A 26,743-nucleotide genomic window follows, 5' to 3' on the forward strand; every position below is an offset into this window, starting at 1 on the left:
GGATCTTAGCCAGTATTGGGCGCGGCGGACGTCCTGGCGGTAAAGGCCTGGTGGGGACCCTATGCGCTCGTTCAACAGCGTAAAGTGCAGAGAGACCTCTATCACGGAATTTTTCCGCGAACCATTTCTCAATAAATTCAGTGGCCTCTGGGCCCTCAGACTTCTCAGGGATGCCCACCAGCCTTATATTATTGCGGCGAGAGCGGTTTTCGAGGTCGTCGGTTTTAGCGTAGAGCGCCGCTATATCCTTTGACGCAGCCCGGCTCTCCCTTTGTAGGGTAACAGCCCCATCTTCCAGATCCGAGACCCTCCTCTCCACTTCTGAGGTGCGTTCAGCCACCTTATGCAGGTCATGACGGATAATGGACATGTCCGCTTTTAGACTTCCAATATTAATATTCATATTCTGGAGGGTGGCGTTGCAGCTAGCAATAGCTGCCATCACATCTTTCAAAGTAGGTTCAGGAGCATTGATTACTGGCAGACACTTTTCAGTGCTGCACAGGCTAGCACTCGCCCCCTCCCCATGCTGCACTGGGGATTGCTGACCATCTTTACAAGGGCCATCCTGCTCCCCTGAGCCTTCCTCCACTTGTGACAGGGTGTCCTCTCCTTCTCCCCATACATGGCTGGGGAACTGGTGTGACTTGTGAGCGAAGCGCTCCAGCCGCGCTGCCGCTCCCTGACTCACCGCCGCCCCCAGGTCAGGCCACTCTTCCTCCTCGGCGCCATCTTGGGATCGTGCCTCCCTGTCCTGTCGGCTCGGCGTTTTGCCTCTCTTTGCAGGCATGATGGAATCTCTCCACACCGGACCGCTTCCTGGATATGTCCTCCGCTCCTCTGGATGTTTGGCAGGTATTTCGCCACCGTTATAGTAATTGTAGACAGGATGCTTGCCGGAGCTAGTGCGGCGTGCGTCCTACTCCATGCGCCGCTAGGCTCCGCCCCCCACGAGAGGTCTTCTTAACTGCCCTGATGAGATCCTGCATGGCCGCAGACAGGGCTGTGCTCTGCTCTGATTCGGAATCTGAGTCAGAGGTGTCCTCTGAGGCGGTGGAAGGTGCAGCAGGGGAGGATTCGTCGCCTGCCTCAGACTTGTCCAGGGAGTGACCCGAGGATGCCGAGGAGGAGCGGGACATAGTTGAGACAACCCGAGGTAGTTTGCGGGACCTGGTGTCTAAATGTGGGCGTGCAGCGGAGGGGCCCGAGGCGGCCGCAAGATGGGCAGGCAAATGGTCCATCGACTCAACCATGGATTGGGAGAGTCCGGCAAGGATCTCTATGGCTTGGGACACGGAAGATGCCGATTCAGGAGCGACCGACACAGGGTCAGGCCGACTGCATGGCAACTTCTTATTGCAACGGGTGCACGCAAAGTACGTAGAGACCCAGAGAAGAGGCTGGGAACGGGAGTCTTCTCTGGAAGAAGACATGAGGGCTGAGTGGGACCCTGGAAAAAATAGAAAAGTAGCCAGCCAGAGGCTGTCCTACCGGACCCCAGGTGCTGCAGCAGTCGCAGAAGAGGGCAGGGAGATATCCAAAAGTGCTGGCAAGATGGAGGGATAGGGGGGGAGATGACCCCTCCCAAAAGCTGAGAGAAGCGGAGAGGGGCCAAGAAAAAAGCCCGGGAAGCAAAAGGGGGGGGGGGGGGGGGGGGGCGGGAGAGGGTGCAACCTTTGCGAGGTAAAAGCCGAGGCCTTGATTATTGAAGCGGCCAGAAAAGGTGCGCCATCGGCGGGTAGGAACCGCTGGAAACCGGGGGCCCTCCGGTAAAGAAAAATAGATGGGGGGAGCTCCTGAGAGGAAGCAACGCCCAGGGAGGGGAAAAAACGGGGCAAAAGGAAAAGGAGCACCTGGGACCAGAGGACAGGCCAGAGAAGATGCGGCCTAGTCTCGGCAGAAGCCGGGGACTTAAGTAGAAGGGAAGGCCGGAGAGGAGGTATGGGTGGCCAGGGAGGAGAAGGGAGCCCAAAGGCCCGCTCCACAGTCTGGAGAAAATTTCTCCACCCCTGAAAAAACAGCGGGGAAAAAAGGACACTCCCCAGGCCCCCCGAATAAAGTGAATCCCACCCCCTGGCCAAAAGAGAGAACTAACCCAGTAGACCCCATGGCACAAGACGCAGGGGAGAGTACTTACTGTCCGACGTCTTCAGGCGCCGTAGGGTCACCCCTTCAGCAAGCTCGCACTTAGGTGGCATGCCACTGCGGATGCAGTAATGGGGGAATGGGTGACCGGCGAGGTACAATAGTACGCGCCTGCAGGGGGGGCTAATAAAGTGGAGTCCACGATGAAGCCCCATCCTGCAGAAGGCAGAAGCCTGTGGAGAAAAATAACACAATCAATAAAAAATAAAATAAAAAAGCAGCAAGGCCTGCGATAAAAACAGAGCAAGTCATGTCTGCCTCCTACGAACACTAGAATAAAACTGGTTAGTTTAGTGTCTGTGCTGAGGGTATAGCCCATCTGGGTGGAGCCAACATTTTTCCTTTCTAGTGTCAGCCTCCTAGTGGCAGCTGGGCATATACCCATGGTGCTGTGTCCCCCAATGCCATTCACAAGAAATGTCTTTTTGGGCTTCCCTAATGTCTTCTTCGGCTATATTATTCCCTGTTTCTTCTGCACAGCTAGATACATTTCTCTCAGAAGCAGGGTGTGTCTCCCTTTGGTGGAATCTTCCAGCACTGTACTGTTGTGACGTCCTTTCCCCTGCATCCCACTATGCTTGTTTTCAGTGCTGGAGCTCACAGAACAGTTAAGGAGGGGAAAACAGACTTACAGAAATGCAGGACTCTCCTGTGAACTTCAGAAGCAGTTATTTTATCAAGCTCAGAGTCTCAGCTTGCTCTGACACGACCCCACTTTTTCAGCTGGATGCAGGCAGATTTTTAAAAATGAAGAAGTGATATAGAAATTTGCTACTTACACTATTCTCTATTAACTGATAGTAACTTCTTTTGAAAATACAGTGATTTTTTAAACTATAGGTCATTTTCTGATGGCACAGAAATATTTGCTGGAAAGACAGATTTAGTAAAAAGGACTTACCTGGTTTGTGGATAGTGATAGGTCCTGGTGACTTCTTCTTCTTCTTCATAGGTGTGACTGTCACCTTTAACATGAGATTAAAAAAAAGATTCACAATAATAAAAATAATGCACATATTTATATACAATGGGGTACATTGACTAATACTCTCTAAAAGTAAGACTAAGGTCTAATGTGCACGATTGTATCCGTATTGAGGTCCACAAACCACAAATCCGCTAAATATGGATTTCTTCAGCGTGCAATACGCATTTTTCTCACTCCTATCACTAGAAATAACTATTCTTGTACACAATAAGGACAAGAACAGGACATGTTCTGTAATTTGTGGAACGGACATACTGTTGAAGTTTTTAAAGGGGTATTCTCATCTTGGATATTTATGACATATACACAGAGTATTATTATTATTTATTATTAAAGCGCCATTCATTCCATAGCGCTGTACATATGAAAAAAGGTATACATACATAATACAGACAATTGCACTAAGCATAAACAAGACGAGTTACGAGTTATAAACTGGTACAGAAGGAGAGAGGGCCCTGCCCGCGAGGGCTTAAAATCTAAGGAGGACACAGTAGGTGCGGGTGAAGTTGGTCATGGCGGTATAGAGGCAGCAGGGTCACTGGTTGTAGGCTTGTCTGAAGAGGTGGAGTTTTTAGGCTTCTTTTAGAGGATTCCACTGTAGGTGAGAGTCTGATATGTTGGGGTAGCGAGTTCCAGAGTGTCAGGGATGCGCAGGAGAAATCTTGGAGGTGATTGTGGGAAGAGGTGATAAGAGGAGAGGAGAGAAGGAGGTCTTGTGAGGATCGGAGAGTGCGTGTGGGGATGTATCAGGAAAGTAGCTCAGAGATGTATGGAGGGGACAGGTTGTGGACGGCCTTGTATGCATTTGTTAGTATTTTGAACTGAATTCGCTGTGCAATGGGGAGCCAGTGAAGGTATTGGCAGAGGGGAGAGGCAGAGGAGTAACAGGGTGAGAGGTGGATTAGTCGGGCAGCAGAGTTGAGGATAGATTGGAGGGGTGCGAGAGTGCTAGATAGAAGGCCACAGAATATGGCATAAATGTCTAATAGATGCAGTCTCACCTCTGGGATCCGTGCCTATCTTTAGAATGGAGGACTCTGGATCCTGTTCGACCACCCTCTCCCCGACTGGCTGCCAGAGACGACACATTTACAGAAACAGTCAAGCTCACTGTCCTATGCTGTTTCTATAACTAACGAGATGCAGAAACAGCATGGTTGTGGACATGAATATGTGCCATAAATGTCTGAAAGGAGAATACCCCTTAAATATTTATTTGAATGGATGGTAATGATCCATCTCCTGATAAAAGGGATGTCAACTGCTCCATCCTCTTCTTATTAAAAGGAATATCCAATCACAATGATCTTCTGTAGCTGGAATTCTGACACAACATTTTAAACCATGTAAAAACAACTTTATAATCATCTGTCAATCACCTTCCTTTATGCCCAAGGGGTGTTTTTTTCACATTTCTTTATGCCCAAGGGGCGTTTTTACTCCTACCTTTGTGCCCAGCCGCGCCCCAACTGTTGCTTTCTAGCGCCGCCCAGCTCATTACTATTCACTGCGCTGGGCGGCTTTTACAGTCCCCGATGCTCCGGAGCCGGCGCAGGCGCAGCAGGAGACCCTGGCATTGAACTTACTTGTACCTTCTGCGCGTGCGCCGGATAACTTGCCCGGCACCCTCACTCGCAGTGCGCCTGCGTCCCTTATTCAATGCCAGCGTCTCCAGCTGCGCCTGCTCGGGAGGATCGGGGACTGTAAAAGCCGCCCAGCGCAGTGAATAATAATGAGCTGGGCGGCGCCAGAAAGCGACAGTTGGGGCGCGGCTGGACACAAAGGTAGGAGTAAAAACGCCCCTTGGGCATAAAGAAATGTGAAAAAACGCCCCTTGGGCATAAAGGAAGGTGATTGACAGATGATTATAAAGTTGTTTTTACATGGTTTACAATGCAGACAGGGGGTACTCTTATGTGATTGGAATACACTTTAATAGACCTATGACTGCATAGGAATAACTAAATATGTTTATCGGGCCTGTCTGTGTCCCTTTAAATAGATTTCCCAAGTAAACATAAAATGCACTTGTAGCCACCTATTAGGAGGAAAGGTTTCTAGCTGCTGTATTATCATTTCAACAGTAGTGATGGGAAACATTTTCTATAGTTCATTCCCATCTCGTATTGCAAACTGTACATGAACTGTGAAGGTCTGATTGTTTTACTGCACTGGTAATGTTACAAGGGCCTCTAATATTAAAGTAGCTTCCCATTCTGGATCAACTTGTAGGATAACAGGCCGAACTGGATGTACAGATGCCTTTTTTCAGCCTTAAACTATGTTACTATAACCAACATGTTATACCTATACACAGGATAGGTGATAAATGTATGATCATGGGGGGGTGCGACCACAGATGATGAGAATAGGTGTCCCCGAGCCACCTATATGAATGCAAAAGTGGCAGTGAATGATGGAAGTGGTCGTACATGCGCACAACCACTCCATTCACACAGAGTACTATGGGCCGCCCATTCACATTATCTGTGGGGGTCGCTGTGGTCTTAGCCCCATGATCATATATTTATCACCTGTTCTATGGACGGCTGATAACTGCTGGTTATAGGACAATTACCAAATTTACAGCACTATAAAAAATTGGAACCCTGAAGCTCTGTGATGCATTGACAGCTCAGTTGCTGTCATGATTGATAGGATTCTCTATGGACCTCTATACAAATAACATGTCTATGGACACTGCCTTTTAGATGAGCTGGAGTAATGAAGCACAGCATTCCCCTACAACCCCCCCTTAAAGTTTTTAGATTTATTCTGTTAGTCCAGATTAAAATAATTTATAATCATCTACAGTATTTCAGACAATACCAAATGCATATAAATTCTAGTAAAAAGAATAATTCTGAAGCTTTTCCTACCATTGTCATCATCAACGTCTCCTCTTCTCTGTCTGCTCCCGTAAGAATCTGGAAAATATAATTATAGGTTAGTCAAACTTATACATTTGACATCTTTTTATTTACCTATAAACTACATCATGCATCAGACAGAAGCAACACCAATATGGAAAGGTTTGTCTGATCAGCAGAACTATCCTCCATTTACCAGGGGTCTTATGCGTGGATCCACCCTTAATTGGTCATGGTAGAGGACAACATTGTTAGGATACGACCACATGGCACTTGCATTGCAGCTACGTTCAATTGCATAGGAGGCGCAGCGGGTTCTAATTTAACAAATTATACCGCGGTACTCACAGTGCGGTTGCGTCTCAAGCACCACGTGATCGCTTCGAGTGGTCACTCCAATGTACTCGGAATTTGTGAGTTTTAAAAATGCTTGTGCAAGCAGCATTTCACTTAAAAATGTGACCTTTTAAAGTGTTTCTGTCACCAGGATTAAGGGTACTTTCACACTTGCGGCAAAGGATTCCGGCAGAAAGTTCAGTCGCCGCAATCTGGATGCAAACCGATGCATTTGTGAGACAGATCCATCTCACAAATGCATTGCAATACCGGATCAGTCTTTCCGGTTGTCATCCGGAAAAACGAATCAGGTATTTATTTTTTTCTCATTTTTAAAAGGTCTGCACATTAGCACACTGCAAAACGGATCAGTTTTGCCGAGACACTTAGGGCCGGATCCGGCATTCATGCATTTCAATGGAAATTAATGCCGGATCCGGCATGTGTTCAGGACTTTTGGCCGGAGAGAAAACTGCAGCATGCTGCGGCTATTTTCTCCGGCCCAAAAAAATGTAAGGAGGACTGAACTGATGCATCCTGAACGAATTGCTCTCCATTCAGAATGCATTAGGATAAAACTGATCAGTTTTTTTTCCCGGTATTGAGCCCCTAGGACGGTTTACTATTCGGCGCAGGCACAGTGAGTGAAGGAAGCTCTCCGGCTGCTGGCTTCCTCACTGCGCCTGCGCTGAAAACAGCCGGCATTGCAGAGAAGAGGGAGGAGAGAGCTGTGACATCGCTGGATTCTGCTATGTGGTAAGTATTTGCCTAATTGGCCAGCTGCTTTATTCCCTACTGATATCACCAATGATCAAGAGGGAATTAGAAGAATAAATATTTTATACAAAAAACGTTCTACCAATAATAATTATATTTATGACCACTATATCACCAAGTAATTAAAATAATTTGGCCACCAGATAATATAAGAAAAAAATAAAAAATAAATTATTATTATAATATATACACTCGCCTAAAGAATTATTAGGAACACCATACTTGGACCCCCTTTTGCCTTCAGAACTGCCTTAATTCTACGTGGCATTGATTCAACAAGGTGCTGATAGCATTCTTTAGAAATGTTGGCCCATATTGATAGGATAGCATCTTGCAGTTGATGGAGATTTGAGGGATGCACATCCAGGGCACGAAGCTCCCGTTCCACCACATCCCAAAGATGCTCTATTGGGTTGAGATCTGGTGACTGTGGGGGCCATTTTAGTACAGTGAACTCATTGTCATGTTCAAGAAACCAATTTGAAATGATTCGAGCTTTGTGACATGGTGCATTATCCTGCTGGAAGTAGCCATCAGAGGATGGGTACATGGAGGTCATGAAGGGATGGACATGGTCAGAAACAATGCTCAGGTAGCACGTGGCATTTAAACGATGGCCAATTGGCACTAAGGGGCCTAAAGTGTGCCCAGAAAACATCCCCCACACCATTACACCACCACCACCAGCCTGCACAGTGGTGACAAGGCATGATGGATACATGTTCTCATTCTGTTTACGCCAAATTCGGACTCTACCATTTGAATGTCTCAACAGAAATCGAGACTCATTAGACCAGGCAACATTTTTCCAGTCTTCAACAGTCCAATTTTAGTAAGCTCTTGCAAATTGTAGCCTCTTTTTCCTATTTGTAGTGGAGATGAGTGGTACCCGGTGGGGTCTTCTGCTGTTGTAGCCCATCTACCTCAAGGTTGTGCGTGTTGTGGCTTCACAAATGCTTTGCTGCATACCTCGGTTGTAACGAGTGGTTATTTCAGTCAACGTTGCTCTTCTATCAGCTTGAATCAGTCGGCCCATTCTCCTCTGACCTCTAGCATCAACAAGGCATTTTCGCCCACAGGACTTCTCCTCAACGCAACTGATGGTCCCAACCCCATTTATAAGGCAAGAAATCCCACTTATTAAACCTGACAGGGCATACCTGTGAAGTGAAAACCATTTCAGGTGACTACCTCTTGAAGCTCATCAAGAGAATGCAAAGAGTGTGCAAAGCAGTAATCAAAGCAAAAGGTGGCTACTTTGAAGAACCTAGAATATGACATATTTTCAGTTGTTTCACACTTTTTTGTTATGTATATAATTCCACATGTGTTAATTCATAGTTTTGATGCCTTCAGTGTGAATCTACAATTTTCATAGTCATGAAAATAAAGAAAACTCTTTGAATGAGAAGGTGTGTCCAAACTTTTGGTCTGTACTGTATATTATATCATCTGGTGGCCAAATTTATTTGATTCGTTGGTGATATAGTGGTCATAAATATAATTATTATTGGTAGAACATTTTTTGTATAAAATATGTATTCTTCTAATGCCCCCTTGATCATTGGTGGTATCAGTGGGAATAAAGCACTAGCCAAATACTTACCACATAGCAGAATCCAGCGACGTCACAGCTCTCTCCTCCCTCTTCTCTGCGATGCTGGCTGTATTCAGCGCAGGCGCAGTGAGGAAGCCAGCAACCGACGAGCGTCCTTCACTCACTGCGCCGAATACTGAACGGGACGGCGCAGGCGTGCGATTTTCGCCGGCAGGAGGAGACCAACGCTGCCCTGGCCCTGTCAATCAAGTGAACAAGGGCGTTAAAAGAGGTGGGCGAACGGAGCCTGTAGGAGCAGGTGCAACACCCCCCCTGCTCCTAGAGGTTAATTAGCATATAATAAAAAGCATAAGAATAGGCTAGTTAGGGTCTACTGACATTAGCACTTCGCTAATGTCAGCCAGTTTAATAGGGTTAAACCTAGTGACAGAAACCCTTTAAGATTTTATACCACTCACAGCACTTTTGGAAAAAAAAAACTGGCTGGAGGGTGTAGTAGAAGATATGGGGCTTACTCAGCCTGACGCATTAACCATTATTTATGCCACAAGATTGGCATACATTATACATGCAATCACACTGTCCAATCAGTGGTTACTGTGCAGGGGGTGGCACAATTCTGGGGTCTAATAAAATGGGGAAAGTTTTTAGCAAAACAGACATGTCAGGAGAGGTGATAGGGGTTTTCCTCAACTGCTACCATTACAATGCATACAGCATCCCTGCTGGTCTCTGCTTTCTGGTCCACTCTTGACAGACAGAAAATGGCAAGAAATGACCGCTCAGCCAATAAGAGACTGGTGTAGGTCACTGACCATAACAGCAATAGTGGGGCATAGGTGAGTAATGCATCTTTAAAGGGGTGGGTTCATCTTGCCGTGCCCAGGCCTGGGTTCTGCTCTCTGCTCCAAGCCATTACAGACTAGTGCAACACAAGAGGAACAATGATCAACTGAAACCTATCTTATGTTTAACACAGATTACAGTAATTTATAATCATCCACAGTATTTTAGACAATACAAATTGGATATAAATTCTAGTAAAAAGAAATAATCTAAATCTTTCCCTACCACTGTCATCAAAGTCTCTTCCACTGTACTGCTGTCTGCTCGTGTAAGAACCTGGAAAATATAATTAATCAAACATATTCATTTGACATCTTTTCATTTGCCTATAAACCATATCATGCATGGAACAGTAGACTCTCATATGGAAAGGTTTGTCTGATCAGTAGAACCATCCTTCATTTACCCAGGGGTCTGCTGCATGCTACCACTGTTAATTGTTCAAAGTATAGGACAAAGGGGGTCATTTATTAAGATCCAGCGTTTTAGACGCCAGTCTTAAACGTCTTATAGCTGGCAGTGGATCCGCCGATGTTATGAAGAGGTGCAGGCCTCTACATAACTATGGCGTATCCAGCACCAGTCTAAATGTAAGCCAGCTTCCTAGCTGTCTTACATTTAGACCAATTTCTATGCCTAAAACAGGCATAGAAGATTATGAATGAGTCCACTTTTTTAAACCTGGTGTGTGCAGGGAAAAGTCACAGATTTCAGCACAAATAACCATTGCACTGCAATCTGCACTAATATAGGTGTATTTCTGGATAATAAATGACCCCCCAAATTTTTAGGATATGACCACATGGTACTTGAATCACAGTTGGGGTCAGTTACATAGGAGGCGCAGCGGGCTGTGATTAAACTAATGATACTGCAGCACTCAGACACAGTGTGGCTGCATCTCAAGCACCATGTGGTCGGACCGTTATGGCATTTACATGATGCTACTAAAGAGTTAAACTAAAAAGTACTCTGATTTAAAACCACGCTGCTCCCCAACAGGTGCCGCTCCGACCACTTCAGTATATGTGGCAGATGGGAAACCGGTCTAAATATTTGATACGCCTGTGTCCTTTTTTGATCTTGTGAGTATAATAAAAGCTGATTTTAAAATATCTACTGCGGTGCTTCACTACCCTTTGCTCCTTTGGTTTGACCAATTATAGGAGAGACGAATAAGTGTGTGGAGTACTATGGAAACAGTGACTGGTGCATTTCTGAATATCTACATATACTGAAGTGGTCGGAGCGACACCTGTTGGGGAGCAGAGCGGTTTTAAATGTTAAAAAGTGAACTTGGTGTGAACAGGATTCACCACACCCGTAACCTGGAGCGCTCAAAGTAGGATCGACAATTTGGAATTTGCTATTTTAGCAGAAAGTACTGTGAGGCTAGGCTCACATTCGAGGCAAAGGTTCTATTAAGAGCATCTATCACAGACTGTGGCAAAAAAGCAGGACAAAATACTGCTGCCACACAATGGGCTCCAACGAGTGCAGCTTGTGTCTGGCATGTGTTAGATCTAAAATACATTTCTTTAAAATAAATTTTCTGTTCTCATATTGGAAACTACTCATTAATTCACTGCATTGGCTGTCAGGATGGGGCAGCAGGAGATGACAGCAATTTGCAAGTCTTGCCACAGGTTCTCAATGGGATTTAGGTCTGGACTGTGACTGGGCCATTCTAACACATGAATGTGCTTTGATCTAAACCATTTCATTGTAGCTCTGACTGTATGTTTAGGGACCTTGTCTTTCTGGAAGGTTAACCTCCCCCAGTCTCAAGTCTTTTGCAGCCTTTAACAGGGTTTCCTCCAGGATTGCCCTGTATTTAGCTCCATCCATCTCCTTATCAACTCTGACCAGCTTCCCTGTCCCTGCTGGTGAAAAGCATCCCCACAGCATGATGCTGCCACCACCACCGTGTTTTACAGTGGGGATGGTGTGTATAGGGTGATGTGCAGTATTAGTTTTCCTCCACACACAGCATTTTGTATTTAGGCCAAAAAGTTAAACTTTGGTCTCATCTGGCGAGAGCACCTTCTTCCACATGTTTGCTGTGCCCCCTACATGACTTGTGGCAAACTGCATATGGTACTTCTTTAAAAAATGGCCTTCTTCTTGACACTCTTCCATAAAGGTCAGATTTGTGGGGTACACGACTAATAGTTGTACTGTGGACAAATTCCCCCACCTGAGCTGTGGATCTCTGCAGCTCCTCCAGAGTGACCATGGGCCTCTTGGCTGCTTCTCTAATTAGTGCTCTCCTTGCCTGGGCTGTCGGTTTAGGTGGACGGCCATGTCTCGGTAAGTTTGCAATTGTGCCATACTCCTTCCATTTTCGGATGATGGATTGAACAGTGCTCCGTGAGATGTTCAAAGCTTGGGATATTTTATTTATAACCTAGTCCTGCTTTACACTTTTCCACAACTTTCTCCCTGACCTGTCTGGTGTGTTCCTTGGTTTTCATGATGTGGTTTCATCACTAATGTTCTCTAACAAACCTCTGAGACCTTCACAGAACAGCGGTAGTTATACTGAAAATACATTTCACACAGGTGGACTCTGTTACTAATTAGGTGACTTCTAAATGCAGTTGGTTTTTAAAACTGGATTTTATTTAGGGGTATCAGGGTACAGGGGGCTGGATACAAATGTGCGTCACACTTTTCAGATTTTTATTTATTTATTACACATTTTTAAAACCATATATCATCTTCTTGTTATATTATCATACCATTTAAGAGATACTGAAACTTAGGAACGGATTGCCTGAGTTTCTAATTTTCAGCATTTCTTAAACAGTATGATTTTATATATCAGTGTAATGGTTTAATTTTTTCAAGTACCAGGCCTATGTGTACAAATGTTCAATATTCATCTACTCATGTATTTTATATTGTTTTTTTTATGTGGACCTGAGGACCTAAAGAGTGCCCGAACTATGGAGTGTCTTGTGCAATTATTCCACTTTTTGGACATGAAAAGAGAGTTTAACACCCCAAAATGTGTTGTTTTATAGAGATACCATTAAATAAGGTTTATTCTAATCCTAAAGTGGTTTTGTCTATGCGCCCTGAGAGGATTCAAATCAGATACAGAGCTTTGACCCAGCACTTAGCCTTCAACTACACTATGTTTTCTTTGACCTCCTGTTGGTTGGCACCCAACCAGTGAGAACTGTAATCTAACACTGGCAGCACAGACCAGTCTATCTATTCCTACAGGCTATTCGCAAGTTTTGTGCCTATCTGCACAATCAGAGAAGGTGAGCAACATTCTTCCTAGTGAAGGCAAAAGTATTGTACATTTTCACACTATGACCTTTCTCCCCCCCCCCCCCCCTTCTTGCTATAATTAACACAAAGGAAGGAGATCTGAAGAAGAGGTGAACACAGCGTAAAATCTTTTAGTACTTCCTTCCTTTTCACTACTTTTTCACACTTTCTTGTGTCAGAAATTCCCAAAGGGTATCTTTTTAAGTCACAATTCACACATTTTTAAATTGCCCTATTGAAAACTGGTTTGGTTCATGTGCAGTGAAACCCTGAAGCTAGGGGCTGTACACCCAAAGTCAATGGGTATGCAACGGACGGTAAGGCTCCTTTCACACCTGCGTTCAGGTGTCCGCTCGTGAGCTCCGTTTGAAGGGGCTCACGAGCGGCCCTGAACGCAGCCGTCTGGCCCTAATGCATTCTCAGTGGAGGCGGATCCACTGAGAATGCATCCGCCTGCCAGCGCTCAGCCTCCGCTCCGCGAGCGGACACCTGAACGCTGCAAGCAGCGTTCGGGTGTCCGCCTGGCCGTGCGGAGGCGAGCGGATCCGTTCCGACTTACAATGTAAGTCAATGGGGACGGATCCGCTTGAAGATGACACCATATGGCTCAATCTTCAAGCGGATCAGTCCCCCATTGACTTTTAATGTAAAGTCTGAACGGATCCGCTCAGGCTACTTTCACACTTAGAAAATTTTTCTAAGTTATAATGCAGACGGATCCGTTCTGAACGGAGCCACCGTCTGCATTAATATGAGCTGATCCGTTCAGAACGGATCCGATCGAACGCAGGTGTGAAAGTAGCCTAAGGCTGGGTTCACACTTGAGCGTTGCGCAAACGCGCGTTTTACGCGCATTTTTATGCGCGTTTTTGTAATAGTAAACGCGCGTTTGACGCGCGTTTGTGTGATTCACTACAGTGTCCTATGGCCACAAACGCCCCAAAAGTCGCTCATGTACTTTTTGGAGCGTCGGGCGTTTTACAGCGCGATCGTACGCGCTGTAAAACGCCCAAGTGTGAACCATTCCCATAGGGAATCATTGGTTTCTCCTTGTTGAGCGTTTTACAGCGCGTAGGAACGCGCTGTAAAACGCTCAGGTGTGAACCCAGCCTAAGGAGCCTGTGTGGGATCTAAGGAGACCAGGGGATGACACTCTGTGAGCTAGTGAACATAAATCAAGAAGGAGTAAGCAGCGTTCAAGCGGTGAAAGCTTGACTTCAAGGAGCAAAGCGCCAGCTTCCTTGCCTTGAAACAGATAATTTGCATAAAGTGAGGACAACGATTAAAGATGATTTTCTGCTAATTTTGAGCTCATGCACATGACATTGCAGTGTACTCACTTGATGATGTGAGTACACTGCAGTAGCCCTCGTGATCAAATACAGACTGACTGTATCATAAATTACTATGTCACAGTCAGTTTAGGCCAAGGGAGCCACGGTCAGCTCGGAAGATGCGGCTGACTCATGGACTGCGTTTCCAGGGGTAAATTATGGTTGTGTGCATAATCCCTTACAAAAAGGGAACAAAAGTTTGCATAAGGTGGGGACAAGGATTAAAGTTAATTTTCTGCAGATTTAGAAACCTGACAACCAGGTGGCCAGAAAAGAGCAGAGCGAGCCAGTTAAGGAAACACTATAGCATGCTGTTTCTTTAGCTCCCATGCAATGTAATGAAAGCTACTGAAACAGCAAAGCATCAGCCACTGTGCCGTTTCCCAGCGACCTGTGGCAGATGATTGTTGAGAGGGAAGCATTCTCTCAAGGCAAATGCCTGCTCCCTGGCGGAGAAGACCGCTGCTATTACATGCATGGAGAGGAGTGATCGCTATGCCATTGCTCGTCCTCGTGCTATATAGTGGTTTGCCGTCAGCAGATTAGATCAGCCGCTATTAGACAGCATGATCTGCCACCTGCAAGCGATACTTTTTTAACATGTCAAAAGATTTGGATTGCCCATGAACAAGCAATAGGCGGCAGTAATACACTGAAAGATGATCGCTAACGAGCATTTATATGAACGCTCGTCTGCGATCATTTGCCGAAAAACCGACAGGTGTAATACGTGCTTTAGTCTCATCTCGCCTTTGTAACGGCGAGATTAGACAACCCCTTTAACTTAATTTTTTTTTAAACCATTCTGCCCCTTCTCTAATAAAAATGGTATCCTGCTGGACAATCCCTTTAACTAAAGCGAGACAGTGCCCTTACAATCTTTGCAAAACCTTAAAGTATAACTGTCATATTTTTTTGGGGAGTATTGGATTGTGGTGAATAATATCTCCTTGGTGGCCCTATTTCAACTTTTCACTGTGTATTCAATTACCCCTTAATTCCACATTTTTGTTCCCTGTACTGCCTACTTTTACCTGTGCTTAAAATAAGGTTGCTAGGCATGGTCCGTCCATGAAGGACGCAGAAGCACGCTGCGTGCAAGGTCACATTACTGATAGCCTGGGACTGTAAGTAAATGATTAAAGCCAGGTCCTCCCCAGCAGCTGATAACAGTGCCTGGGCTGTGTGCACTTCTCCCTGTCCCTGCGCTTGGCAGACGCTCCCTCACTCAGCAGAGCTGGAGAAGTAGAGTTGGAGCAGCGCAGAGCAGGGAAGGGAGATCTGCCATCTGTTCAGTGTATAAATGAAAGCAACATGTGGTAAGAGGACCCCTTTGTGCTGCAGGAGATTAACCCTTTAGGGGGGAGGGCTCTGGTTACTGACACTTTTGGGGGGCTATTGTTACTGGCTAGTGAGGGCAGGTCAGGATTAGCCTCAGGGTGAGGGCAGTGGCGGCCATCTTAACTGAATAGTGAGATTGCAGTTTTATGGAGACTGGTTGCTAAGGGCTGAATCTTATTAAATATGGGGTAAGTCACTCTAATAGCAACTGATTCTGGAATATCATCTTATTAGTAACTACATATATAAAAATTTAAATTAGGGTCTAAGTGTGACAATTATCCTTTAAGGTTCATGCTCACGACTGTATGTATTTTACGGTCCGTGTTGCATCCGTTTTTTCTTGTGGATCCATTGTAACAATGCCTTTGCTTGTCCGCAAAACGGACAAGAACAGGACATACTCTATATTTTTTGAGGGGCTACGGAACGGACATACGGATGCGGACGGCACACTGTGTGCGGTCCGCATTTTTTGCAGACCCATTGAAATGAATGGGTCCATATCTTATACGCAAAAAAAACAAAACGGAACGGACATGGAAACAAAATGTTCGTGTGCATGAGGCCTGTTTTGATACAAGGCTACAGTAATTACTTACTTGTAGAAGCGGGAAATGTAGTTTTTTCACGTTCATACTGAAGGAGCTTCTTTTCATACAGAGTGCGGGTAGTCCCTAAAGGAGAGGTTGAAGGAAAAAATAGCATTACTTTATCATTACCTTGTAGTATCAGTAGATCCATGCCTGTGCCTTCCTGCACTAGGACAACAATGTGACTTGCCATCCAAGTCTCCTACCATATAGAAAATACTGGCCGTTCACATAATATAAAATAATAAAGTAAGTATGATTTCTTTTTAATACTACAGGTGACCATTTCCTCAAACTGCCTGTCACCATTATATCACAAACACACCTTGGTGGACATTTGGCCCAGTACAGTGCACACAGTCCTCTATTGCAGCCTGCCATATGTAAGAGTATACATAGTGACAGACCAGGAATAGAATTTAGCAAAGTCATTTCTTGTCGTATTTAAAAGTCTTATCATAAGAGATGCTTCCTCTGAACATGTCCAGAAAATCATTATATGCATTGTGTGAGATGTAATGCTCTCCTAACAAGGAGGATTTGAAATAATGATTGGGGGAGGGGGGCCCTCTACTATCTTGGGGTCAGACAGAAACCATACGCATAAAAATGCAAGAATTTATTAAAAACGTTATAGATATAAATTCTCCATAAAATAAGACATTTAAAACATAAGAAAAAATAAATAAAAATTTGAAAAAATATATTAATGTTCTCTTTATGACTGTAATAAATGTGGTTTGACGGTAGCAGTTTATCCGTCAGTAAGCAGCTTTACAAAAGTCGTACATCTTTACGAAAAAGTCGCATGTTCTATTAAAAAGTCTCATAAGATAAGCATGGTCCTCACTGGAGTGAAATAGTAAATCTGTCTAGAGATTCATTTACATAAGAAAACACGCCCACTTTCAGAAAACTGGCGAGCATAGTGCAGAGCAGAAAAAAGTCACAAATTTGTGCGCAGTTTTAGCGTTTGGGACTTTTTCACTCCATTATTCTGACCTGAGCTAATGATAAATCTGCCCCAATATTTATTACCCTGATTCTGCGGTTTACAGAAACACCCCATATGTGGTCGTAAGGCTACTTTCACACTCGCGTTTTAGCTTTCCGTTTGCGAGATCCGTTCAAGGCTCTCACAAGCGGTCCAAAACGGATCAGTTTTGCCCTAATGCATTCTGAATGGAAAAGGATCCGCTCAGAATGCATCAGTTTGCCTTCGTTCAGTAACCACTCCGCTCTGGAGATGGACACCAAAACGCTGCCTGCAGAGAATACAACCGGATCTGTTCATGACGGATGCATTATTGTAACGGATCCGTTTTTGCAGATCCATGACGTATCCGCCCAAAACGCGAGTGTGAAAGTAGCCTAAACTGATGTAAGGGCACACGGCAGAGCGCAGAAGAAAAGGTGCACCGTATGGTTTTTGGAAGGCAGATTTTGCTGAACTGGTTTTTAGATGGCATGTCCCTTTGAAGCCCCCCTGATGCACCCTTATAGTAGAAACCCCCAAAAAGTCACCCCATTTTCGGAACTAGGGGATAAGGTGCCAGTTTTATTGGTACTATTTGGGGTACATATGAGTTTTGGCACTGTTTTTATTTTTTACAACATTCATCGGACAGGGTAGATCATGTACCATTTTTATAGAGCAAGTTGTTACGGACGCAATGATATCAAGTATGTCTACTTTCTTTGTTTGTTTCAGTTTTACATAATAAAGCATTTTTGAAAAAAAATTTTTTTATGTTTTTGTGTCTCCATTTTCTGAACGCCATATTTTTTTATTTTTCTGCCGATCGTCCTGCGCAGGGGCTAGTTTTTTGCAGGAAGAGTTGACTTTTTTTATTGGTACCATTTTTGGGTACATAAGATTTTTTGATCATTCATTATTACACTGTATGGGGCAAGGTGACCAAAAATTGGTTGTTTTAGCACAGTCTTTATTTATTTATTTTTACAGCGTTCGCCTGAGGGGTTAATGTCATGTGAATTTTTTATAGAGCAGATCGTTACGGACTTGGAAATACCTAATATGTATACTTTTTCTTATTTTAATTTTACACAATAATAGCATTTTTAAAACAAAAAAAAATGATGGTTTTATTTTTTAACCGATTGTCTAAATTAGGCCTCATGCACACGGCCGTGCCGTTCTTTGCGGTGCGCGGAACGGGCGCCGGCAATATAAATGCCTATTCTTGTCCGCAAAGCGCGGACAAGAATAGGACATGTTATATTTTTTAACGGGGCCGCGGAACGGAGCCACGGATGCGGACAGCACACAGAGTGCTGTCGGCATCTTTTGCGGCCCCATTGAAGTGAATGGGTCCGCATCCGAGCCGCCAAAACTGTGGCTCCGATGCGGACCCAAACAACGGTCGTGTGCATGAAGCCTTAGGCCTAGTTCACACAACGGTATGGCTTTTTCAGTGTTTTGCGGTCCGTTTTTCGTTTCAGTTTCTGTTCCGTTTTTCCGTATGCCATGTACAGTATACAGTAATTACATAGAAAAAATTGGGCTGGGCATAACATTTTCAATAGATGGCTTAGAAAAAACGGAACGGATACGGAAGACATACGGATGCATTTCCGTATGTGTTCCGTTTTTTTTGCGGACCCGTTGACTTGAATGGAGCCATGGAACGCGATTTGCGGGCAATAATAGGACATGTTCTATCTTTCAACGGAACGGAAAAACGGAAACGGAATGCATACGGAGTACATTCCGTTTTTGGGCGGAATTATTAAAATGAATGGTTCCGTATACGGCCTGTACACTCGCAAAAAAAAAAAAAACGTTTGCGTGAACTAGGCCTTAGAGTCTCATTTTTTGCAGGATGAGGTGACAGTTTGAATGCTATTATTTTGGGGGGCATACGCCTTTTTGATTGCTTTGTGTTGCACTTTATGTGATGTTAGGTGACAAAAAATGGCTTTTTTGGCACTGTTTTAATTTTTTTACAGTGTTGACCTGAGGGGTTAGGTCAAGTGATATAATTTTTATAGAGCTGGTTGATGCGGCGATACCTAATATGTCTACTTTTTTATTTCACTTTAACACAATAATAGCAGTTTTGAAGCAAAAAAAAAACATATTTTTGTGTCTCCATTGTCTGAGAGTCATAGTTTTTTTTTTGACCGAATGTCTTAGGTAGGGTCTCATTTTTTTCGGGATGAGGTGATAGTTTGATTGGTACTATTTTAGGGGGCATATGCCTTTTTGATCGCTTGGTGTTGCAATTTTTGTGATGTAAGGTGACAAAAAAATATGTTTTAATGTCTCCATGTTGAGAGCTATAGTTTTTGTTATTTTTTTGAGCGATTTTCTTATGTAGAGCCCCCACATAAGAAAATCGCTTTTTTTCGCACCATTTTGTGGGACATACGCCTTTTTGATCACTTGGAGTTGCACTTTTTCTGAAGTAAGGTTACAAAAATGGCTTTTTTTTTTTTTACAGTTTTTATTATTTTTTATGGCGTTTATCGAATGTGGTCGATCATGTGATATATTTATAGAGCCGGTCGTTACGGACGCGGCAATACCAAATATATATATATTTTTTTTTTTCTATTTTTAACATTTTTTATTTATTTTTTAAACACTGTGGGCCAGATTTATCATGACTCTGACAGCTCACTCCACTTTAACATATGGCTAAAGTCAGTTTTAGCCAAGTCAGATTTATGATCGGCCCTTTAAAACTGTAATAAATGTGGTTTGACGGTAGCAGTTTATCCGTCAGTAAGCAGCTTTACAAAAGTCGCACATCTTTACGAAAAAGTTGCATGTTCTATTAAAAAGTCTCATAAGATAAGCATGGTCCTCACTGGAGTGAAATTGCGACTTTTTAAACAGTCCCAAAAGTAAATCTGTCTAGAGATTCATTTACATAAGAAAACACGCCAACTTTCAGAAAACTGGCGAGCATAGTGCAGAGCAGAAAAAAGTCGCAAATTTGTGCCCATTTTTAGCGTTTGGGACTTTTTCACTCCATTATTCTGAACTGAGCTAATGATAAATCTGGCCCTTTATTTTTTTATTTTACACTTTGCGTCCCCCACAAGGTCATAAAGACCTCTGGGGAACATTTAACATCTTTCTTTTTGTTTCCAACATTGATTTCTCCTGTAACTGGGGCTGACATACTAGCCCCAGTAACATTGGAAATACCACCCCCCCCAAAAGAGTCTGAACAGCAGAATACAACGCTGTACAGCCTCAGTGCAGGGCTGATCGAGGTCTGTGAAAGACCCGACAGATCCTGCACTCCCCCGGCGGTCACATGACATAGCGCTTCCTGATCTCGTTGAGCGCTGTGTATAGAGCGATCTAGAAGGCAGGGACACCCTGCCCCTCGGCAGCTGCACGATTAACATGCAGCTGCCATCTCTGAATGGACGTTCCAGAACGTCCATTCAGAGATAAACATCCACCCTTAGGACATTTATATCCTATGGGCGGATGTGAAGTGGTTAATAATTTCTTGCATTTTTATGTGTATGGTTTCCGTCTGACCCCTGATAGTGGAGTGCACCCCTAATCGTTATTTCTCTCTTTCTCTGTTTTTTTTCTCTTATCTTGCATTAATAGCTGCTAGGTGACGGTGATGTCCCAGCATTTACCAGGTGTTGGCTACAGAACCGTTCTCACGTGTAATAATTAACAAAAAGGAAGGAGATCTGAAGAAGAGGTGAACAGAGCGTAAAATCATTAAGTGCTTCCTTCCTTTTCACTACTCTGGTGACAGAAACTCTCACAGGGTATCTCTGTAAGGACTCTTGTAGACGAACGTTGTGGTTCCGTTCCGTGCATTGGGGCAATTTGCGGTCCGGATCCAGACCCATTCAACTTGAATGGGTCTGTGATCCGTCCGTTGCGCAAAAAGATAGAACAAGTTCTATTTTTTATGCGGAACGGAAGCATGGATCCGAAGTAATGCTTCCGTGGGGTTCCGTTCCACACCGCATCTCCGGATTTGCAGACCCATTTAAGCGAAAGGGTCTGCATCAGTGATGCGGAATGCACACGGCCGGTGCCCTGTGTATTGCGGGTCCACCGTATGCGGCCCGCAATACGTCCACGGGAGCACAACGGCCGTGTGCAAGAGCCTGCTTGGGATCTAAGGTGTCCGGGGGATGATGTTCACTAAGTTAAATGGGTTGGCCACTATATAAGTACTTTCCACTATATAGTGGGAGGTAGGGTAAAAAAAAGAGTTTCCTAATATACTTTATTTAAAAAAAATCTGAATGGTAATGTTATTATAATGATTCCCGCCCCCTCAGCCCCGCTCTGTGTGCAGCCAGTTCGTCCATGGCACGACATGGAGGAGCTTTAGGTCCCTTTCACACGAGCGTTATTTCCGCGCGGGTGCCATGCGTGACGTGAACGCATAGCACCCGCACTGAATCCGGCACCATTCATTTCAATGGGGCTGTGTACATGAGCGTTGTTTTTCATGCATCACTTCTGCAATGCTTTGAAATCACAGCATGTTCTATATTCTGCGTTTGTAACGCAGGACAGGCCCCATAGAAGTGAATGGGGCTGCGTGAAAAACGCATTGCATCCGCAAGCAAGTGCGGGTGCGATGCGTTTTTCACTGATGGTTGCTAAGAGACGTTGTTTGTAAACCTTCAGTTTTTTATCACGCGCGTGAAAAACGCATCAAAACGCATTGCACCCGCGCGGAAAAAACTGAACAACTAAACGCAATCGCAGACAAAACTGACTTGTTTTAGTGTCAAAATCGCAGCATTTTCACTGAACGCACCCTGAACGCATCCGGATCAAATCCGTCACGCCCGTGTGAAACCCGCCTTAGGGTCCATTCACACATCCGTTTTTTCTTTCCTGATCTGTTCCGTTTTTTGCTGAACAGATCAGGACCAGATCTGGACCCATTCATTTTCAATGGGTCCTGGAAAAAATCGGACAGCACAATGTGTGCTGTCCGTTTCCATTGTTCCGTTCCGCATGTCCGTTTAAATATAAAACATGTCCTATTCTTTTCCGCAAAATTCGGATCCTGGTACAATACAAAGTCAATGGATCCGCAAAAAACTGAAGACATTCGGATGTCATTCCGTATGTCATCCGTTTTATGCGGAATCCGTTCCTGGAAACACATAACAAATGTTTTTTTTTGTTTTTTTTCAATTTTTTTTTAAAGAAATCCAAACAACTTTATTTGATTATTGAAATTTATACATGTTTCCGTTTTTTGCGATCCGCAAAAAACGGATGACATACGGAAACATTTTCAGGAACAACGGATCCGCAAAAAACGGACCGAAAATCGGGATATAGGAAAATACTGACGTGTGAATGTAGCCTTAGAGAAAGCTCGTCCATGGCTTTATTCTAACTGCAGATGCGCTGCTTTTCCTAATAAGAGCAGCGCATGCCCAGTCTGCCCCTGGCTTGCTCACTGCTCCGACTCTGTATTTACAACCGGCTTATTACTGTCAAATTCTAAGGGGGAAGAAAAGTAAGAGCGCGTCTGACCCCCTTCCCGCAAAATACATACGGTCGTGTGCATGAGGCCTTAGGCACCATTCACACAACCGTATTTTTGCTCCACTTCGATACGCATTTTTTGTGGATCAGATGGGGTCTATTCATTTCAATGGGGCTGCAAAATATGCGGACAGCAGACCTGTGATGTCCGCATTCATATGTCTGATCCAAGGCCCCACAAAAAAATAGAACACATCCTATTCTTGGCCGTTTTGCAGACAAGTATAGGCATTGTTACAACTGGTCCGCAAAAAAAAAAAAATGGATGCAACACAAACGTCATCCATATTTTTTGTGGATTGGTGTTTTGCGCTCTGCAAAAAACACAAGGTCGTGTGAATGCACCCTTAGTGTTCATGCACTAAGTGTTCATGCACTAAGTGTTTTACGGTCTGCAAATTGCAGATTTGCAAAACACAGATCCCGGCCGAGTGCATGCCACCATTTTTTGTGCATGAGCCCTCATACTGATTTACTGCAGGAGTAGATAGATCACCATACCTACAACAGGTCCATGTGGTATACCGTATTTTCGTAAGGTGCTTATGAGCTCTTCATCGGTCATGTTTTTCAGTTTTAATTTTTCCATATTGGAAATATCTGAAGAGAAAAATAAAAAGTTAGACGTTAACTCTTATACATTAAATTAAAGGGATTTTTTTTTATGTCCCCCTTTTCCTCAGTGGGACCTCATCCGTTTTCACCAGATTTCCATTCCCCACATGTAAACCTCCTGCAGTGCACATGACACCATCAGGACAGGAACAGAGAGGAAAGGAGCAGGTGAGTGTATTTTTGGGATTTTGTCACAATTAGGGATGGGCAAAGCGAGCTTGAAATCCCAGATCCGAAGTGACTTTGCTCAAAACTTTGTTTTAATGCTGTATAGAGATTCGTCTCCGTACAGCATTAAAACGTATGGGCTCCAGCGAGGCAAATTTCTTATCACCGAAGTCTCATGGGACTTCAGTGAATAACTTTGGGATTCGATTTTACAACTGCTATTGGGGCAGTCAACAGCAGGCCGCGATGGGTAACGATAGGGAGGCCCATAAACGTCTGTGCCGGCATCAGAAGCAACGCCGGAAAGCGAGGTAAGTACAATCATTGTGAGGGGCCCGGGCATACGGGGGAGCCTATAGACCTTGGATAATCCCTTTAACAAATGCTGCCAACTCATTTTGCGGCACCGGAGCCCATACATTTTAATGCTGTACGGCAACAGATCTCAGTACAGCATTAAAACAAAGTTTTGAGCAAGTGACTTCGTCCTGCAAAAAAACAAGCCCTCATAAAGCTCTGTAGACGGAAATCTAAAAAAAGTTATGGCAGCCAGAAAAAGGCAATGCAAAGAAAATTAAAAAAAAAAAAGTTGTAAAACTAAATAAAAACTAAACAAATCTGGTATAGCCATAATCGTATTGAGCCGCAGAATAGGAAAGTCGTGTCCTTTTTTGCGCACAGTGAAAGCTGCGATGTTAAAACCCGAAAAACATAGCAGGATTGTGGTTTTTTTTTTATTCACCCCATAACAATTTTTTTTCCTGTTTTCCAATACAATTACATGGTTCCATTGAAATAAATACAACCTGTCCAGCAAAAAAGTCTTTATATGGCTACACGAACAGAAAATTTAACAGGTTGTGGATTTTGGAGTGTGGGGTGGAACAAAACCTAAACTGTTTGGTCTTGAAAGGGTTTATTAATGACGTTTTACCTCTATTTTAGCCCAGTCAATGCCTACACTTCAGTGACCAAAAATCTCAGCACTTCCTAAAATCTAGTGTAACCGCAAAATAACCCCCTTCCCCCCCCTTTTGGACGCACAGCATTATGGGAGCCGGTCAACAGACTGGCACAAATAACTATGTTTTAGAGCTCTAAACTCCGAGTTGACGACCCCTGCAGCCGCCATTATTGTCCCTCACCACAATGTGGCCACATTATGAGTGGACCTCATTAAAATGGGCGGGAAAGGCGTTCAACCGCCGCCGCCACCCGACCACGCCCACTCTCTGGCGAGCCGCTGGTGGCCGGGGCTCGCGCTAGCGCTCAGCCAATAGAAGGGCGGGGCAGAATGCGCGGGAATCGCCTCGGCACCGGCACGGCAGTTATATTGTGTAGCGCTCTCACCTCAGCTCGGTCCGGCGTGACGGGAAAAACCTGCTGCTGCACTCGTAGTAACCGAGGGTGGGAATAATAAGAGGAAGGTTGTACCGGGGGCGGTTGTAGAGTGAAAAAACGGGCGGGGAAGAGGTGACGTCTCTTCAGGAGAAACCGCCCGCGGTCGTCACACGCGTGACAGCTGCAAACGCGCGGTTTTCTCTGGGAGTGGCTGGAGGGCAGGTATGTCCCTTAGCGCTCTATATTGTCAGACTACAATTCCCATCATGGCCCTGCTGTCAGGGAGTTGTAGTTTAGGAACCATGGGGCCCAGGTTCTTGCATAGAGTTAGGTGTAATGTGATACTCTGGCAGTAGCCATTGTGTTCTGTGGAGGGGCTGTCTTGCTGGTCTGTGTGACTTACCTCCTGGGTTATGTTCACACTGAGTTTTTTTTTTCATTTTTTTTCTCCCCCCACAGGTTGCAGTGCTGTTTTCGATTGGATGCAGTTTCACAGTTCATGTGGCCTGTTTTTATTATATATTTTTTATGCTTGGTGGTTTTCCAGACTGCGCCAAGAATGTGCATGTCTGTTACCATGTGGTCAACTAAGGCTATTTTCACACTTGCGGCAGTGTGATCCGTCAGGCAGTTCCGCTTGTGAGAGCCTTGAAACAGATCTCACAGGTGGACCCAGAAACGGCAGTGTGAAAGTAGCCTAAGGCCTCATGCACACGACTGTTGTGTGCATCCGTGGCCGTTTTCAGTTTTTTTTTCGCGGACCCATTGACTTTCAATGAGTCTGTGGAAAAATCGGAAAACGCACAGTTTTGCAGCCAAGACCGTGATCCATGTATCCTGTCCGTCAAAAAAATAGGACCTGTCCTATTTTTTTGACGGACAACGGTTCACGGACCCATTTAAGTCATTGGGTCAGTGAAAGAACACGGATGCACACAAGATTGGCATCTGTGGCCGTAGGTTACTTTCATACAGACGGATCCGAAGAGCCGTCTGCATAAAAGCTTTTTCAGAGCTGAGTTTTCACTTCGTGAAAACTCAGATCCGACAGTATATTCTAACACAGAGGCGTTCCCATAGTGATGGGGACGCTTCAGGTTAGAATATACTAAAAGAACTGTGTACATGACTGCCCCCTGCTGCCTGGCAGGTGCTGCCAGGCAGCAGGGGGCAGACCCCTCCCCCCCTGTAGTTAACACATTGGTGGCCAGTGCGGCCTCCCCTGTAGTTAACTCATTGGTAGCCAGTGGGCCCCTCCCTCCCCTGTAGTTAACTCATTGGTAGCCAGTGGGCCCCCCCTCCACCCCCTGTAGTTAACTCATTGGTAGCCAGTGGGCCCCCCCTCCACCCCCTGTAGTTAACTCATTGGTAGCCAGTGGGCCCCCCCTCCACCCCCTGTAGTTAACTCATTGGTAGCCAGTGGGCCCCCCCCTCCACCCCCTGTAGTTAACTCATTGGTAGCCAGTGGGCCCCCCCTCCACCCCCTGTAGTTAACTCATTGGTAGCCAGTGGGCCCCCCCCTCCCTCCCCTGTAGTTAACTCATTGGTAGCCAGTGGGCCCCCCCTCCCTCCCCTGTAGTTAACTCATTGGTAGCCAGTGGGCCCCCCTCCCTCCCCTGTAGTTAACTCATTGGTAGCCAGTGGGCCCCCCCTCCCTCCCCTGTAGTTAACTCATTGGTAGCCAGTGGGCCCCCCCTCCCTCCCCTGTAGTTAACTCGTTGGTGGCCAGTGGGCCCTCTCCCCTCCTAATTAAAATCTCCCCCCTATCATTGGTGGCAGTGGAGAGTACCGATCGGAGTCCCAGTTTAATAGCTGGGGCTCCGATCGGTAACCATGGCAACTAGGACGCTACTGAATTCCCGGTTGCCATGGTTACTTAGCAATTTGTAGAAGCATTAGGCCCCATGCACACGGCCGTTGTTCACGGCCGTGTGCGGGCCGTGGAACCGCGGCCTGGATCCCTTCCTGTGAGCTGGAGCGCACGGCGTCGCTGGTTGCTATGACGCCGTGCGCCCCCTGC

The 26,743-nt window shown here is 45.0% G+C and overlaps 1 protein-coding gene across 2 annotated transcripts in view; it reads right to left on the reverse strand.

Moving 5' to 3' along the window:
* The window catches only part of EMD (emerin), a 45,027-nt gene extending 20,143 nt beyond the window's left edge, over positions 1-24,884 (reverse strand). The window contains exons 1-6 of one of the 2 annotated variants that reach the window (XM_044306382.1): positions 24,733-24,884; positions 23,101-23,199; positions 16,083-16,157; positions 9,749-9,799; positions 6,016-6,063; positions 3,047-3,110 (exon numbers count right to left, since the gene is read on the reverse strand). In XM_044306382.1, the coding sequence (XP_044162317.1) occupies positions 3,047-3,110; positions 6,016-6,063; positions 9,749-9,799; positions 16,083-16,157; positions 23,101-23,188 (326 nt within the window). In that variant the 5' untranslated portion in view covers positions 23,189-23,199; positions 24,733-24,884. The remainder of the gene's footprint in view (positions 1-3,046; positions 3,111-6,015; positions 6,064-9,748; positions 9,800-16,082; positions 16,158-23,100; positions 23,200-24,732) is intronic. The other variant, XM_044306381.1, reaches the window with a different exon arrangement.
* Between the last annotated feature and the right edge of the window lie 1,859 nt (positions 24,885-26,743).

This window comes from Bufo gargarizans, chromosome 9 (genome assembly GCF_014858855.1).
Source record: "Bufo gargarizans isolate SCDJY-AF-19 chromosome 9, ASM1485885v1, whole genome shotgun sequence".
Lineage (NCBI taxonomy): Eukaryota > Metazoa > Chordata > Amphibia > Anura > Bufonidae > Bufo > Bufo gargarizans.